This window comes from Peromyscus californicus, unplaced genomic scaffold, assembly GCF_007827085.1.
Source record: "Peromyscus californicus insignis strain IS unplaced genomic scaffold, ASM782708v3 Scaffold_5__1_contigs__length_169319896, whole genome shotgun sequence".
NCBI lineage: Eukaryota > Metazoa > Chordata > Mammalia > Rodentia > Cricetidae > Peromyscus > Peromyscus californicus.
In genome coordinates, this window is record NW_026294573.1 from 138028405 (window position 1) to 138042218 (window position 13814).

The 13814-nt window shown below is 39.3% G+C and overlaps 1 protein-coding gene across 1 annotated transcript in view; it reads left to right on the forward strand.

The window, feature by feature from the left end:
• Rp1 (RP1 axonemal microtubule associated) overlaps nucleotides 1-13814 on the forward strand; it is a 248267-nt gene that overhangs the window by 157071 nt on the left and 77382 nt on the right. The window contains exon 16 of the mRNA XM_052717680.1: nucleotides 9483-9614. Within this exon, the coding sequence (XP_052573640.1) occupies nucleotides 9483-9614 (132 nt within the window). The remainder of the gene's footprint in view (nucleotides 1-9482; nucleotides 9615-13814) is intronic.

The window sequence follows — 13814 nt, forward strand, 5'->3', positions numbered from 1 at the left end:
GTTGTTTGACTTTATGATGGACTATGTAGAATGTCTGAAAATTTCATTGCAGTTTTAATAAGAAAATATCCATTCTTAGACCTTTTTCCTTATACTAATACTAAAAGTGGTGTGAGAATACAATGAAGACTGCTCCCCACAAGTTTTCAAGCAATTAATATAAAGTACAGAGTTTTGACTATCTTGAAGTCCTTCATAACATTAAATTGTGTGTGCACATGTACATAGTTATAGCTTATGTCCAGTTGACAGGAAACTAGCCAGCACAATTAACCCCTTGTCAACTGGACAACCAAACATATCACTGTTAAGCTATAACCTTTCCTTTCTTGTTCATCCCCAAGATCACACATTAATATCAACATCATAAAATAAAATGCACCAACTTGTAAGAGTCCCACAGTCTTTAAAAATTAGAACATTCAAAAGTTCAAAGTCTCTTTCAAAATTCAGTTTCTTTAAAACTTGAAAATCTATTTAAAAGTTCAACATCTCTCAACTGTGGGCTCCTCCTACAAAGGAAAAAAAGTTTAATATTCTCTAATTCCAAGAGGGAAGCACCAGGGCACAGTCACAATTGGATCAAAGAAAAACCGAATTCCCATCAGTGTAAATAACTCATCATCCAATGCCTGGGATTCACTCTACATCCCCTGGACTCCTCCAAAGGACCTGGGTCACTTCTCTGGCTTGGCTCTCTGCAGCACACTCAGTTTATCTTCTAGGCTCAGGCTGGCTCCACTCCACAGCTTCTGCTGTTCTTGGCAGTCATTCCACTGGCATATTCCAAATGTTGGGGTCTCTGCTGCAATTTGGCTGCACTTTCGCTAATGGCCTCTCTTCCTGAACTTCAGTCCTGCCACAGAGTTCCAAACCTCAGCTGCTCTCTATGACCCTCTTAAGCCTTCAAAGTCAGTACCACTTACGTGACTCTTACACCACCAAGTTCTGTTGCCAGCATGAAGTACAACCTTGCATGGCTCTGGATCACAGCCTCAGTGTGTTCACTCTGAGGAAACACTTTCCAGAAGTTTTCACCTCAGTGATGTTGGTCTCTTCTTAAAAACTGCTGATTTCTTAGCTCCAGGTAATCAGCATCAATTGTCCCAGCAAAGAAAGGTATTACTTTAGTGGTTCTGTTATCTTGTTATTATCAGCCCATTTTTCAGCCCCAAATGACTAGAACCACACATTCTTAATTCAAAATATACAAGAGTTCCAAGAGAGTCTTCAAAAAACCCTCTCACTTCCTTCAGAACTTCACAAACCAGGTGTCTACCATCTGCATTCCTCTCAATATCCTTATCTTCCAGCCTCCCACGGAACAGCTCAGCAAACTTTGAACACCCTGTGGCTTTTTTAGCCCAACACTTCAAAGTCCTTCCACAATCCTCCCCCAAACAACATGGTCAGGTCTATTACAGCAATGCCCAATGATACTGCTAGCAATTTCTGTCTTAATTAGGGTTACTGTTCCTGTAATGAAACACCATGACCAAAAGCAGCTTGGGGAGGAAAGGGTTTATTTCACTCACAGTGCCTGATAGATATGTTAATTCATCATCAAAAGCAGTTACAGCAGGAGCTCAGACAGAGCAGGAACTGGGAGGTAGAAGCTGCTGTAGAGGCCCTGGAGGAATGCAGTTTATTGGCTTGTTCAGCCTGCTTTCTTTCTTTCTTTTTGTTTTTTGTTTTTGTTTTTCAAGACTGGGTTTCTCTGTGTAGCTTTGGAGCCTGTCCTGGAACTCTCTAGCCCAGGCTGACCTTGAACTCACAGAGATCCGCCTGCCTCCCGAGTGCTGGGATTAAAGGCGTGTGCCACTACTGCCTGGCTCAGCCTGCTTTTTTATGGAACCCTGGACCACCAGCCCAGCCCATTTACAATGGGCTCTACCTTCCCACATCAATAACTAATTAAGAAAGTACTCTACAGTCTCACCTGCATACAGCCAGATCTTCTAAAGGCATTTTCTCAATTGATGTTCTTTTCTCTCCTCTCAGAAGTCTTTGCCTTGTATCATGACAGTATATCCACCTGACCTAGTTATTTATATTTATCTGCATTGACTCCATTTAAACCTTAAGTTTCTGTGTTTAAGACCTTATAAATTGTCGAGCTAGTAAAAATGTTTCCCACAGACTATCACAGAGTGACACCCCCATTCAGCCAAATGGGTATGCAATCTGCCTAGGCAACTCTGAAGGGCAGCAGATAACTTGAGAACACACAAAAGGTTGCAGGGTGGAGTAGATGAGTGAGGAAGAGCTAGCAGGAGGCAGTAAGCTTCTGGAAAAAAGGATGAAAGGGCACATAATAAGGAAGAAGCAGAGAAGAAAAGATGAGGAAGAACAGATAATGACAATTATTAATAAATTTATAAAAATAAATACAAGAGGAGATGGAAAGAAGGGATGACCTGCAGATAAATGAGAGATACCAGGAGACCACACTTGTCAACTTATAGGCAAAAATCACATTACAAACTCTCCAATCTGTTCTGCTGTAGACCTTGAGCACTTTGCATTTCCTTCCCTGTTTAAAATTATATTTTAGTAAGAGCAAAATACAGAGATACTGCTTCAGAGGTCTCATCATAGCACTGAGTCATGAGCATCCTGATGTGTTTGAAAGCATTGGTGATTCCTGCCATGGAGTTCCCGGCACTGGTTTCTTATGCTTCTGAGGGGGAAATCCCAGTGTTCGGGAAGTTGCATGTTCACACTCACCATGAAAACTTCTTGGCTTCTATGGCAAATTTGTGTGTTTCCCATCTGGGATAATGAAGAGTGTGACTGCAGAGTAAGCAGCTGCAACTGCTCTCAGAGATTTATTTTTGAGTCTTAACAGACACTGAACATTCCAGAGAAAGAAAACACAAAGCTTGGTTCTTATGTGCAGGGTGCTCTTTGCTGAGCAGGAGCTACCGTGAGAACTTTATGTGGTCAGATATTCATTCTCAGCCCACTTCACTTTTCTGAGAATTGCTGAGTTACCTGTCAGGTCAGGAAAGCACAGGAGTGGGTACTCATCTGTAACTTACCCTGTCATTCCTGCTCTGGCATTAGCTGGCTTCTCTGAACACTGACAGTTAAAGGTAGCACTTGATCCCATCCCATAGAATCTGCAGATGCAGCATGGTGCTTGGTTCAGAGCAGGTAAATTGGCTATATTCGTTGAATGAGCAAATGCTGTAACAGTCACCCAATGACGTATCATGCCTGGGTTTTATTTTTATGTGCTAGCAATATTTAAACCTAATTAAACATCTCAGATTCTGCTTTGTCATATGTATGTAAGAATAGTAACATTATACTATGGTAAGATTTTTGTTTGTTTGTTTGAATCCATGAACATTTGAAATTGCAAGTGTGTGTATTTTCAGTAAATGAATCCTATGGAAATATTTGTATTTGAGATGGGAGTTATTGGTGATCTTCCTTTGGTCCTTCAAAAGGATCCTTCAAAAGTGATGCAGAAAATGCTTAAAAACTCTCCTAGATTGGAGTGGGAGATAGCTCACTGGAACAGTGTTCCTTTAATGTGCAAAGCCTTAGTTTTTTTTTCCAAAGTACCACAATAAAAACAATTCTCTCCCAGAAAGCTATCACAAGGTTTTGTAGGGATGATAGAGTGTTTATTAAAACTTTTTTCAGTAATTACTCTGCTAATCTTTATAATTTTAGAATAATACGAATCTTACAGAATCTGAACTGTGTAAATATGGTTGATAGATTGAATCTTCTCCAAGGAAGAAGCAAAGAATACTAAAACTTTGAAATTGTTGAGTCTTGAATTATTTGTATTTCAACACAGTCCAAGTCAACAACTTATTTTTACAACACAAACTTTTTCACACTATTTTTTGAAATTCAGAGTAGAATGTGCCCAATAAGGAGCTTGAGTGGAGAGGAGAGAGTGATAGGAAGAGAACAGAGAGGTTGCATACTCCTGTAAGGCAAGGGCATTCCAATGGACGGGATCTGCCTCCAAACAGCAAGAACTTTGGGAGGTGATGCTTTAGCATGTGGGCAAAGCTGTCAATGTCCAGATCCCAGATGGTCTCTTGGCAGCCTTGTGCCCTCACAGCTACTGGACCTCATGCCTCTCTTCTATGAAACGAAGACAAGAATACCTTAACACAGAACTGGTGTAAGAATCACGTGAATTAACATCTAAGGGTATCTGACACTCCATGAGTACTCTATAAGTGATTGCTGTTATAGTTATTGAAGAAAATATTTCACAGTGTGTCTTTTATAATTTAAACAGTTGATAGAAGTTGATATTTCTGGAAGGCAAGAAATAGTATTTCATCATGTCTTCTAATCATTTTGGGCAAATCACATTATTTCTCTGTAACTTGATTTCTTCATGTATAATTTGGTTGAGATTTGATTTAATGATTGAAAATAGAGAATTTATAATAAAACCATTTCCCACTATCATTTAGCTGTGATAGTTTGTATAGCAAAACTTCTTCATCTTCTTTCATGAATTTTACTCAGAACATATGAATCTCATATATAAGAGAAACTGAAAGTACTCAAATTTATATGAGCATTTATTATGCTGAACTGGGCAGGAGGTTCTCTATCTGTTATCCAGATACATGGGTTATTTGGGAATCTCACTCATTCCTATTACTCCAGGTAATACCAACACTTACAAACCCAAGTAATGAAACCTCCCTCTGTGTGGGGTTACAAGATCCTTAGAACTTGAACCTTTCTGTGGTGATATATCGTGTACCCCAATAAAGCTTACCTGGGGATGAGAGGACAGATCAGCCACTAAATTAGACACAGAGGTTAGGCAGTGGTGGCACACACTTTTAATCCTATTATACCTTTAATCTGTCTGGATCTCTGTGAGTTCAAGGCCACACTGGGCTATATGAGAGACACAGAACCAGGCAGTGGTGACACACGCCTTTAATCCAAGGAAGTAATATGGCAGGACACAGAAAGGTATAAAAGGTGTGAGGAAACAGGAACTCGCTCTCTTGAGGCTGAGGATTTCCTAGAGGTAAGCTAGTAACTGTCTGTTCTGTTTCTCTGAACTTTCAGCTTTCACCCCAATATCTGGCTCTGAATTTTTTTTTTTACTGTAAGTCCTTTTAAGATTAGTGTTACAGTTTTCATCAGCTTCAGTGACCTACTCATATAGAATACTGAAGGCAGAGTAAACTCATTCAAGGTTTTAGGACACAGGCTTCATTCATGCACATAAAGTTGCCCTTTCTTGTTCTAAGTCTGACTAGGTGGTATGGTGTGAACTATGCTCCTTATAAAAAAAGTGAACAGACACTAGCTCAATAACCTGGAAAGACATAGAACTAAACATACGGGTTAGATACTACATTTTCATTACAGTAAGAACTTCTTATGTTTATCGAGATCACTCAGTGGGTAAAGTTGCTTTATGTACAAGTCTGATGAACTGAGTTCAATTCCTGGAACCCGTGTAAAGGTGGAAGGAAAGAAGCAATGTTGTTGAATATTATTTTAAGATGTGTTACATTTTTTTATGCTGTAGAACATTTGTTTAATGATACAAAGATGTGCTGCATTCTTTTATGTTGCATTTGTTTAATTCTGTGAATCTGTGTTACTTTGCCTATCTAAAACAATCTAATAAAGAGCTGAATGGCCAATAGTGAGGCAGGAGAAAGGATAGGGAGGGCTGGCAGGCAGAGAGAATAAATAGGAGGAGAAATCTGTGAGGTGAAAATCAAAGAGTGAAAAAAGAAGGAGTCAGCCACACAGTCAGACACAGAATAAGAAGGAAAGAAAAGATATACAGAAATAGAGAAAGGTAAAAGCCCGGAGGCCAAATGTTGACAGATAGCTTGTAAAATGAATCTTAAAAGGTCTTATTAAATAAAAACCCAAAGCCAGATATCAGGATTAAAACCTGAGAGATCAGAGGAATAGGAAAAGCCACAGCTAACCTCACCTCACCAACTCTGCAGCTTCCAAAGAGAGCTACTTCCCGTATACCCACGCCAATATGTCTTTCTGTTCTGCCAACTCATTTCCTCTCTCTACCCTGCTACATCACTTCCTCTTCCTGCCCAGCTCTGTCACTTCCTGTTTGTCTGTACAGATCTCCAGACCTTTTTGGTTAGTGCTGGGATAAAAGGTATATACCACCACACCTGGCTCTGTTCCCAGTGTGGCCTTGAACTCGCAGAGGTCTGGATGAATCTCCGCCTCCCCAATTCTAGGATTAAAGGCATATGCTACCATTGCCTGACTTTTATGTTTACTATAGTGGCTGGCTTTTTCCTCTTACCCTCAGATAAACTTTATTGGGGGACACAGATAAAATATCACCACAATAGTTTAAGAAAAATTGACAAGCAACAAGCCAAGCTAAGACTGGGCATTCCTAAGTAAGAATAAGCCTCCATGTGATTTATTTGGGAGCTGGATGGTGGACCACCCAAAGAGTAAAGAGTAAAAACAACCAACTACAAGACAATGCAGAAAACTGTCCTTTCACTCCACATTTGTGCCATGACATGTGTATGCCCATATACATACACATCATACACACACACTGATAAATGACAACAACAACAATAATAATAATAGTTTTAAAAAAAGGATTTTGGGTTTACGTCTTTGAGGGTCTTTGTGACATTCACAGCCAGCAAAGTGATGAGCCACAGGAAGCAAGAAGGAAGTTCAGCTCAATATGACTCAGCAGTTGATGTATGTTCAAACTTTGGGAGTCTTACCTCAAGTAGTTTATTTTAGTCATATTTAAGCATAGCATGGTTTGGTGAAAACTATTTTGATGATGGTTACCTCAGTCCTGCATATACAACAAAGCATACATAACTCTCAACAAGAAAGTAAGCTAAAAACAGATCAGATGTGACATCAAAACTCTTTGTAAAGTCCAAAAGATAGGTTCTATAATTGGACTGAGAAAAATGAATTTAAGGTAAGAGTCTGGGGAAGATCCAGTACCAGAAAATTTTAGCCACACAAATAGCAAAAAGGTCACCAGGCTAGAGAGCATGTCTGCTCCAGTCCTGTGGGTAGGAGAACAGGTTTTGGGTTCCTTTTCTTGAAGAAACAACCCTGTGTGCTTAACATTCAAGGCTCCCTTAGTACATGTCTGTAAGCACAAAGGCCTCTGTGCCCCTACTAAGTCTTATAGATATTTGTTGTAAAATGTGTTTAGAAAGTTCATTTTTGCTTGACTTTTGAAAAAAAAATGAAATTACATATAAAATCTAAGTGCAATAGTAGCCAATTCATCAGGTTCTAATTATGTGTACAATAATCTCACTTACAAAATGTGACAGAAATTCATCATTGTATTTGTTTGTTTTTTTTATTTTTTTTAAATATAAAACAAAATATTTTTACTAATTGACTTTGTAGAGTCTGGACATAATTGACATTATGCATATAATGATACCATCAGATGTGAATAATTAATTTTCTATAAGGAAAATGATCTATCTTTTATTATCATTATAATTATTTTACATTGCTGCTAATAAATTTTCACATTCAACTTTTGATTTTTTTAAATTTTAGTTTTTAAATATAAATTTTAATTATTTTTTGGAGACAGTGTCTCATGTATCCAGGCTATTCTCAAACTCACTATATCCCCAAATAACCAAAGATGACCTTTGAACTACTGGTCTTCCTGTCTCCTCTTTCCAAGTGCTAGGATTGGACACATATACCGCAATGCTCAGTTTTATGGGGTACTAGGTCTGAAAACTAGGGCTTTGTGTATGCAAGGAGAGCACTCTACCATTTGAGCTATATCCATAGCCCCGCACACTCCTTTGGCAATTGTGAACTAGATAAGGGAACACACTGGTAGTATAGGCTCTAATCCAGAGTATTATCAGAAGGCTACTTTAGTACTTGGAGTGTGAACTACCTTCTGTGAGTCACCTGCTCCCTCTGCATAGAGAAACAGGAGCTTCCTTGCTCTTGCATTTACAGAAAACATATTTTCCATAGAAAAAGATGTCCTCAACCCATTGGAGAGTCCCAGGTAGAACCTTGAGAAATTATTACAAGGAAGGTACAGAGACTGAAGGCATTATTTCTTAATTCATAGTCATATCTGAGCTGATCCTATGTGCAGCCCCTTCTGTGCTTGTCTCTGGACTGGGATGTTAGTTTCTTCATTATATTCCTGAATACCTGTTGCATAGGTCTTGTGAAGTACTTTCCATATGTATGAGAGGCCATGGTTTAAGTATGTCCCCCTCTCAGCTGTAACCCCATAAATACCAACGCTATGTCTTATGTACTTCCTTTTTTCTGAGATTATGACAGTAACTAGAAGATTGGTTCATATTCTGTCATAATTCCAGATATTTATTTTATTCATAGGCAAATGGACCTTAAGTTATGTTTAGCAATCTTTACCCAGTGAGCGTGTAGAAGTCTAGTCAACTTGACTTTTTATTTTGAATTCCTTTATTGTCATCCATCTCCAGTGCTTAAACATTATGCTATAAGTAGACATCATGGGAAAACCAATGCTTCATAGGACTTGGTGTTGAAAATCTCACTATCCTGGAATTACACCTTATAACCCTTGCAGGATATAACTAAGGTACAATGTCCCAGGCAGTTCTTCAGACACCAGTATACTGATGTCTGTGCATCATTCATGTCATTAAGTATCACTCACTCCACACCTAGGAAGTTTTCATGCTGTCTAATTTTATGGTCATCTGAGTTTTTGAGTGAAGTTGTGGTGTTACTGCTTATAATCTTATGTAGTCAGGCATCTATATAAATGTTGCAATGCACTCTCTAAAACTTGACATCCATAATCTAAATTACTGTCATTTAAAAGTTATCACCTTTCTTATGCTTGATCCTAAAGAACAAACACAACTTAATTTTGAAATTCTAAACATAAGTAACACTTTTGAATAGAGCTTAAATAGACATTGTTCAACGAAGCTGGAGATATCTATTTTTGAAGCAGCCTCCCAAACTACTTGCTTTTTTTATAGATGACAGAAAAGTAGCTAGTTTCTTTTTCATTCATAGATATATATATATATTTCTCTGGTTAGATATTCTGGTAAGATTGCATGAAGTTCTGTTTGAATGATGCTTTGCTCAGTTTTTTCTTTGAGGAAGGAAAAACAGCAGATTACTCAAGTAGCTCCCATTTAGAATCTGTAAGGAAAATATCTTGAATAAGTCATTTGATTTGTATTGAGATGTTAAGCTGTTGCTTGTTGTTTGGAATACAGGAACAGTGAATAGGGTTTATAGGAATGCAATTTATGCATAGCCTGCTGGTAAGAATGAAAAGTCATTTTCTGGGAACTGTGTGATAGGAGTGAAATGATCTTAATAGGCAAATGCAAACAATGGGAAAACTTAGACTTGGTGCTGAGCATATGGTGAACATTTTGAGAAGAAATTGGGATTTTGAAACGATAGTGTCTTTCAATTTTTAAATATCTTAATTTCAGTTGGCAGAGAAAACCCAATGGGAATGTCTGCAACACCCAGCCAAGGGGAAGACAAGATCCATCTGTCAAAACACCAGAAAGAAACACCGTTAGAATCCAAGGCCAGACACCCCTCACCATTGTCCTCAGAAAGTAAGCAGCAGTCTTTTCCTCTTCTTTTGGTTTGTTTCTCTACTTTGCTTCTTCCCTGTAGTTGCTTTAGGAAGAATATTATATTATTTAACACAATCAAAATAATTTTCATTTCTACAATTGTAAAATTAGATGAATTGGGTGGACCATGAACAAAGTACTCCAAATCCTAAAGTTTTGGATTTCTACTTCCTATATTTGTTTCATTATTTTCTTTTTCTCAAATATATTCTTACTAGTAGTTATAATGTATAGCATCCATCAAGTTCTGTGCTTTGTGATGTAGCCATCAACGGATAGAAGGGAGCAAGACTCTTGCAGTCTTGCCCAGAACTTGTGATCCTCAGTCGGAAGACTGGAAGTAAAGTTGTGTGCCACCACACCAGACTTTGAGTCATTTTTTTTCTATCTTTTTTCTTTTCTCTTCTTTTTTTTTTTTCCGAGACAGTCTCTGTATAGCTGTGCACCTTTCCTGGAACTTACTCTGTAGCCCAGGAAGACCTTGAACTCATAGAGATCTGTCTGCCCCTGCCTCCTGAGTGCTGGGATTAAAGGCGTGCTCCAACACTGCCCGGCTTCTTTCTTTTTTCAACAAGCCCATTTTTATATATAACTAGGATGTTAACTTTAACAAAATGGTTTTTAAAAATTAATTATTTGCTGTACTGTTATTTATTTCAAATAGCAATTGATAAAAATAACCTCCTTGGCAAGATAAGCCTACTAGTGCATGACACTATGACAGTAGCCAAATCCTTTCTAATTGGGTTTGATGCCCATTCTACAAAAGAAGACTGATGCCTTGTACTGTAAATCTGCCCAGGAGTCTGTAGCTGGAGGGGCCTTAGGCCCCAACAGAGAACTCTCTGCTGTGCTAAATGAACATGATGTCAAATTGGTGTCTCTCAAACATCATAACATAAACTTTTTTTTTTCTGCAGAGTGGGGTAGTTAAGGTAGAGATCATGGGTAGTAAAATTGTGGAGAATAAGTGATAGTAGATTATTTGGCTTAAAACAAGTCATGTACATCACCCCCAGCAAGGCTCAGGGAACATTGTGAACATGGGATGGAAAGAATTTAAGAGCAAGAGAATGGAGAAGAGTGCCACAAAAGTTTTCTGGGTATGACATGCTCATTGTATTGTGAACTCACCAAAGGTGTGATTACCTGTGTAAGATCTACAGAAGACCAGACTTGTTACTATTTTCTGACGCATGAATGAGGATCTCTTAAGGTACTCATTCACCGGTGTGACTATGGGTGGGTAGTGGGTTCTGAGGGAATGATTTTAAGTGGGATAGCCACTGATTAGTTGCCTACATTCCAGAAGGTAACTCCCACACCCGTCCCACACCTAATATGCTCATGCGGGCAGCCTCAAACTTGATGATAAATAAATAAATAAATAAATAAATAAATAAATAAATAAGAGTGTAGTGGGTAGCCATTCCAGCTTTGATCTGGAAGTTCCAACCCCCATTGAGACTTCGGCAACTGTCACGCCTACAAGGCGGGGCCAAGGGAGGCGCCTGGGGACCCGAGATCTGGATCGGCGGGCGCTCTCTCTGTTTTGGGACCCTGGATAGTGGAGGTGGACCAAGCAGAGCTCCAGAGAACACCGCTGGACTGTGATACACCTTCCCCAGACCCCGCGACCTACCTATCCCTTAATTTGTAAGTTACGCCATTAAATAAATCTCCTTTTAACTACGTGAAGTGGCCTTAATAATTTCACCAATATCACCGGTTGTGGTGGCGTGCACTGGTAGGATTTGCTGAAGGAGGCAGAGGCAGGAGGATCATGAGTTCGAGGCTAGCCCGGCTAGCTCAGTCGGTAGAGCATGAGACTCTTAATCTCAGGGTCGTGGGTTCGTGCCCCACATTGGGCGCCAGATATTGGTGAAATTATTAAGGCCACTCCACGTAGTTAAAGGGAGATTTATTTAATGGCGTAACTTACAAATTAAGGGATAGGTAGGTCGCGGGGTCTGGGGAAGGTGTATCGCAGTCCAGCGGTGTTCTCTGGAGCTCTGCTTGGTCCACCTCCACTATCCAGGGTCCCAAAACAGAGAGAGCGCCCGCCGATCCAGATCTCGGGTCCCCAGGCGCCTCCCTTGGCCCCACCTTGTAGGCGTGACAGTTGCCGAAGTCTCAATGGGGGTTGGAACTTCCAGATCAAAGCTGAAATGGCTACCCACTTCATAAGAGAGAGAAGGAAAGAAGGAAGGAAGGGAGGGAGGGAGGAAGGAAGGAGGGAGGGCAGGGACAGACATCAAAGTAGGAGGAGGCTTGTTGGAAAGAAGGTTTTCAGAGGAAGAGTGGCTAAGAGAATGTAATGGGGGTTAAATGCCTCAAAACCAACAAATACAGGTATGAAATTGTCAAAGAATAAATAAAAAGTCTCTCTGATATGCCTTCATCATTATGATATTAGCCATAGGTAAATCATCACTGTGACTTTTTGCTGTAATGGACTAGTCCTGGACTGTATTTCCACACAGCACAGATTCATGGAGCAGTGTGAAGAATTATTCACATGAGAAATGTGCTTAGTTAAAATTTCTCATAGAAGAATTCAATTTGTGTCAGGAAGTAAAGACTTTTAAATAAGAGTTGGCTACCTCAAGCAAGATGTGACATGGTTCAAAATAGCATGCTAGCTGAAATCTTCAGAAATAGACATTTTTTTTTGTGAGTGAAGAAAAAAGCATAGAGAAAACTTTTATATTTCCAATAAAATTGCTCTTGTAAAACATTTTAAAATGTTGCCATTGTTAAAATTTTGAATGGTAGGAACTATAGAATTTTTGAATGAAGCAAATGAAATATATTAGTTAACTTTGCATTACTATGACTAAGTACCACAGGCAATTGTCTTAAAAAGAGAAAAGTTTTATTTAGCTCTAAGTTTTGAACTACAAAGTCCATATAGTAGTATAAAACAGGAATTCTTTTTTACAGCATCATTTCATAGGTCAAAGGTGGAAATGAATTTTGAAAGCAAGTAATTACATTTCAAATTGGAATAGAGATTGGAAAGAAAGGGAGAGAGGGAAAGGAGAATAAAGAAGAGGAAGAGGGGGGAGTTGGGGAGGGAGAGGGAGAGTCCAGAATCTTCATTAAGGATATGTCCTATAAGACATAAGGACTTCCTATAAGACCCACCCCTAAAGGTCTATCACCTAGCAACAGCATCACCCTGGTGACAAAGGTCAGTCTGTGGACCTTTAGCAGACACCTGTCTTCATTCAACATAACACTAAATGACTTGGGCAAGATGAGAGAACTAATCCTTATGATAATTCAGATGTTCGGCACTCTTCTTTTGCTTAGTCACTATAAGCATACACATACCCTGTGCCTAACAGATCAGCAATATAAGGTGTCTTAGGATTACTATGCTGTGAGGAAACATCATGACCAAAGCAACCTGGGGAGGAAAGGATTTATTCATTCTCAGCTCAGTGTAACAGTTCATTATCAAAAGTAGTGAGGGCAGGAACTCAAGCAGGACAGGAACCTGGAGGCAGGAGCTGATGCAGAGGTCAGGGAAGGTTGGGTGCTGCTTACTGACTTGCTCCCCATGGCTTTCTCACCCTGCTTTTTTATAGAACCAGGACCATCAGCTCAGGGATGGGACCCCCACAAAGGACTGGGTCCTCCCCTATCAATCATGTAAAATGCCCTACATGGTTGTCCATAGCCCTATCTTATGGAGGCATTTTTTTATAATTTCATGTTTATGAACTTTTATTACAACAGAATAGTAACCAATAGACGTGAGCTTAGCAAAGAAGGTAACTACCCATCCCCACTTCAACCGACATGTCCAGAAGTCAAGGCAGATTCTTAAATGAGTCTAAATATAGACATTCCTGAACATGATCAGGGTTGGTCATGGAGACCATGCTTTCAGAGTGAAATGATGGGAGTAAGAGAGAGAAAAGTAGAATGAGCCTGGCTAAGGGACAGGACACTTAGAAGGTGTAAAGACTCTTGCTGACTACAGAAACATGCTAAAGTTTTCACTAATGCTACTTAGAGAAGACATGAACATGTCAGAGACAGATGAACTGATAATCTCCCAGGAAGACATTTTCTTATCTGGGGCTTCCTAATGTGTCAAGTTGGCCTAAAACTAACCAGTACATAAGAGAATACAGTGAGGAAGAAAACAAACTTGGCCATAGCAGTCTC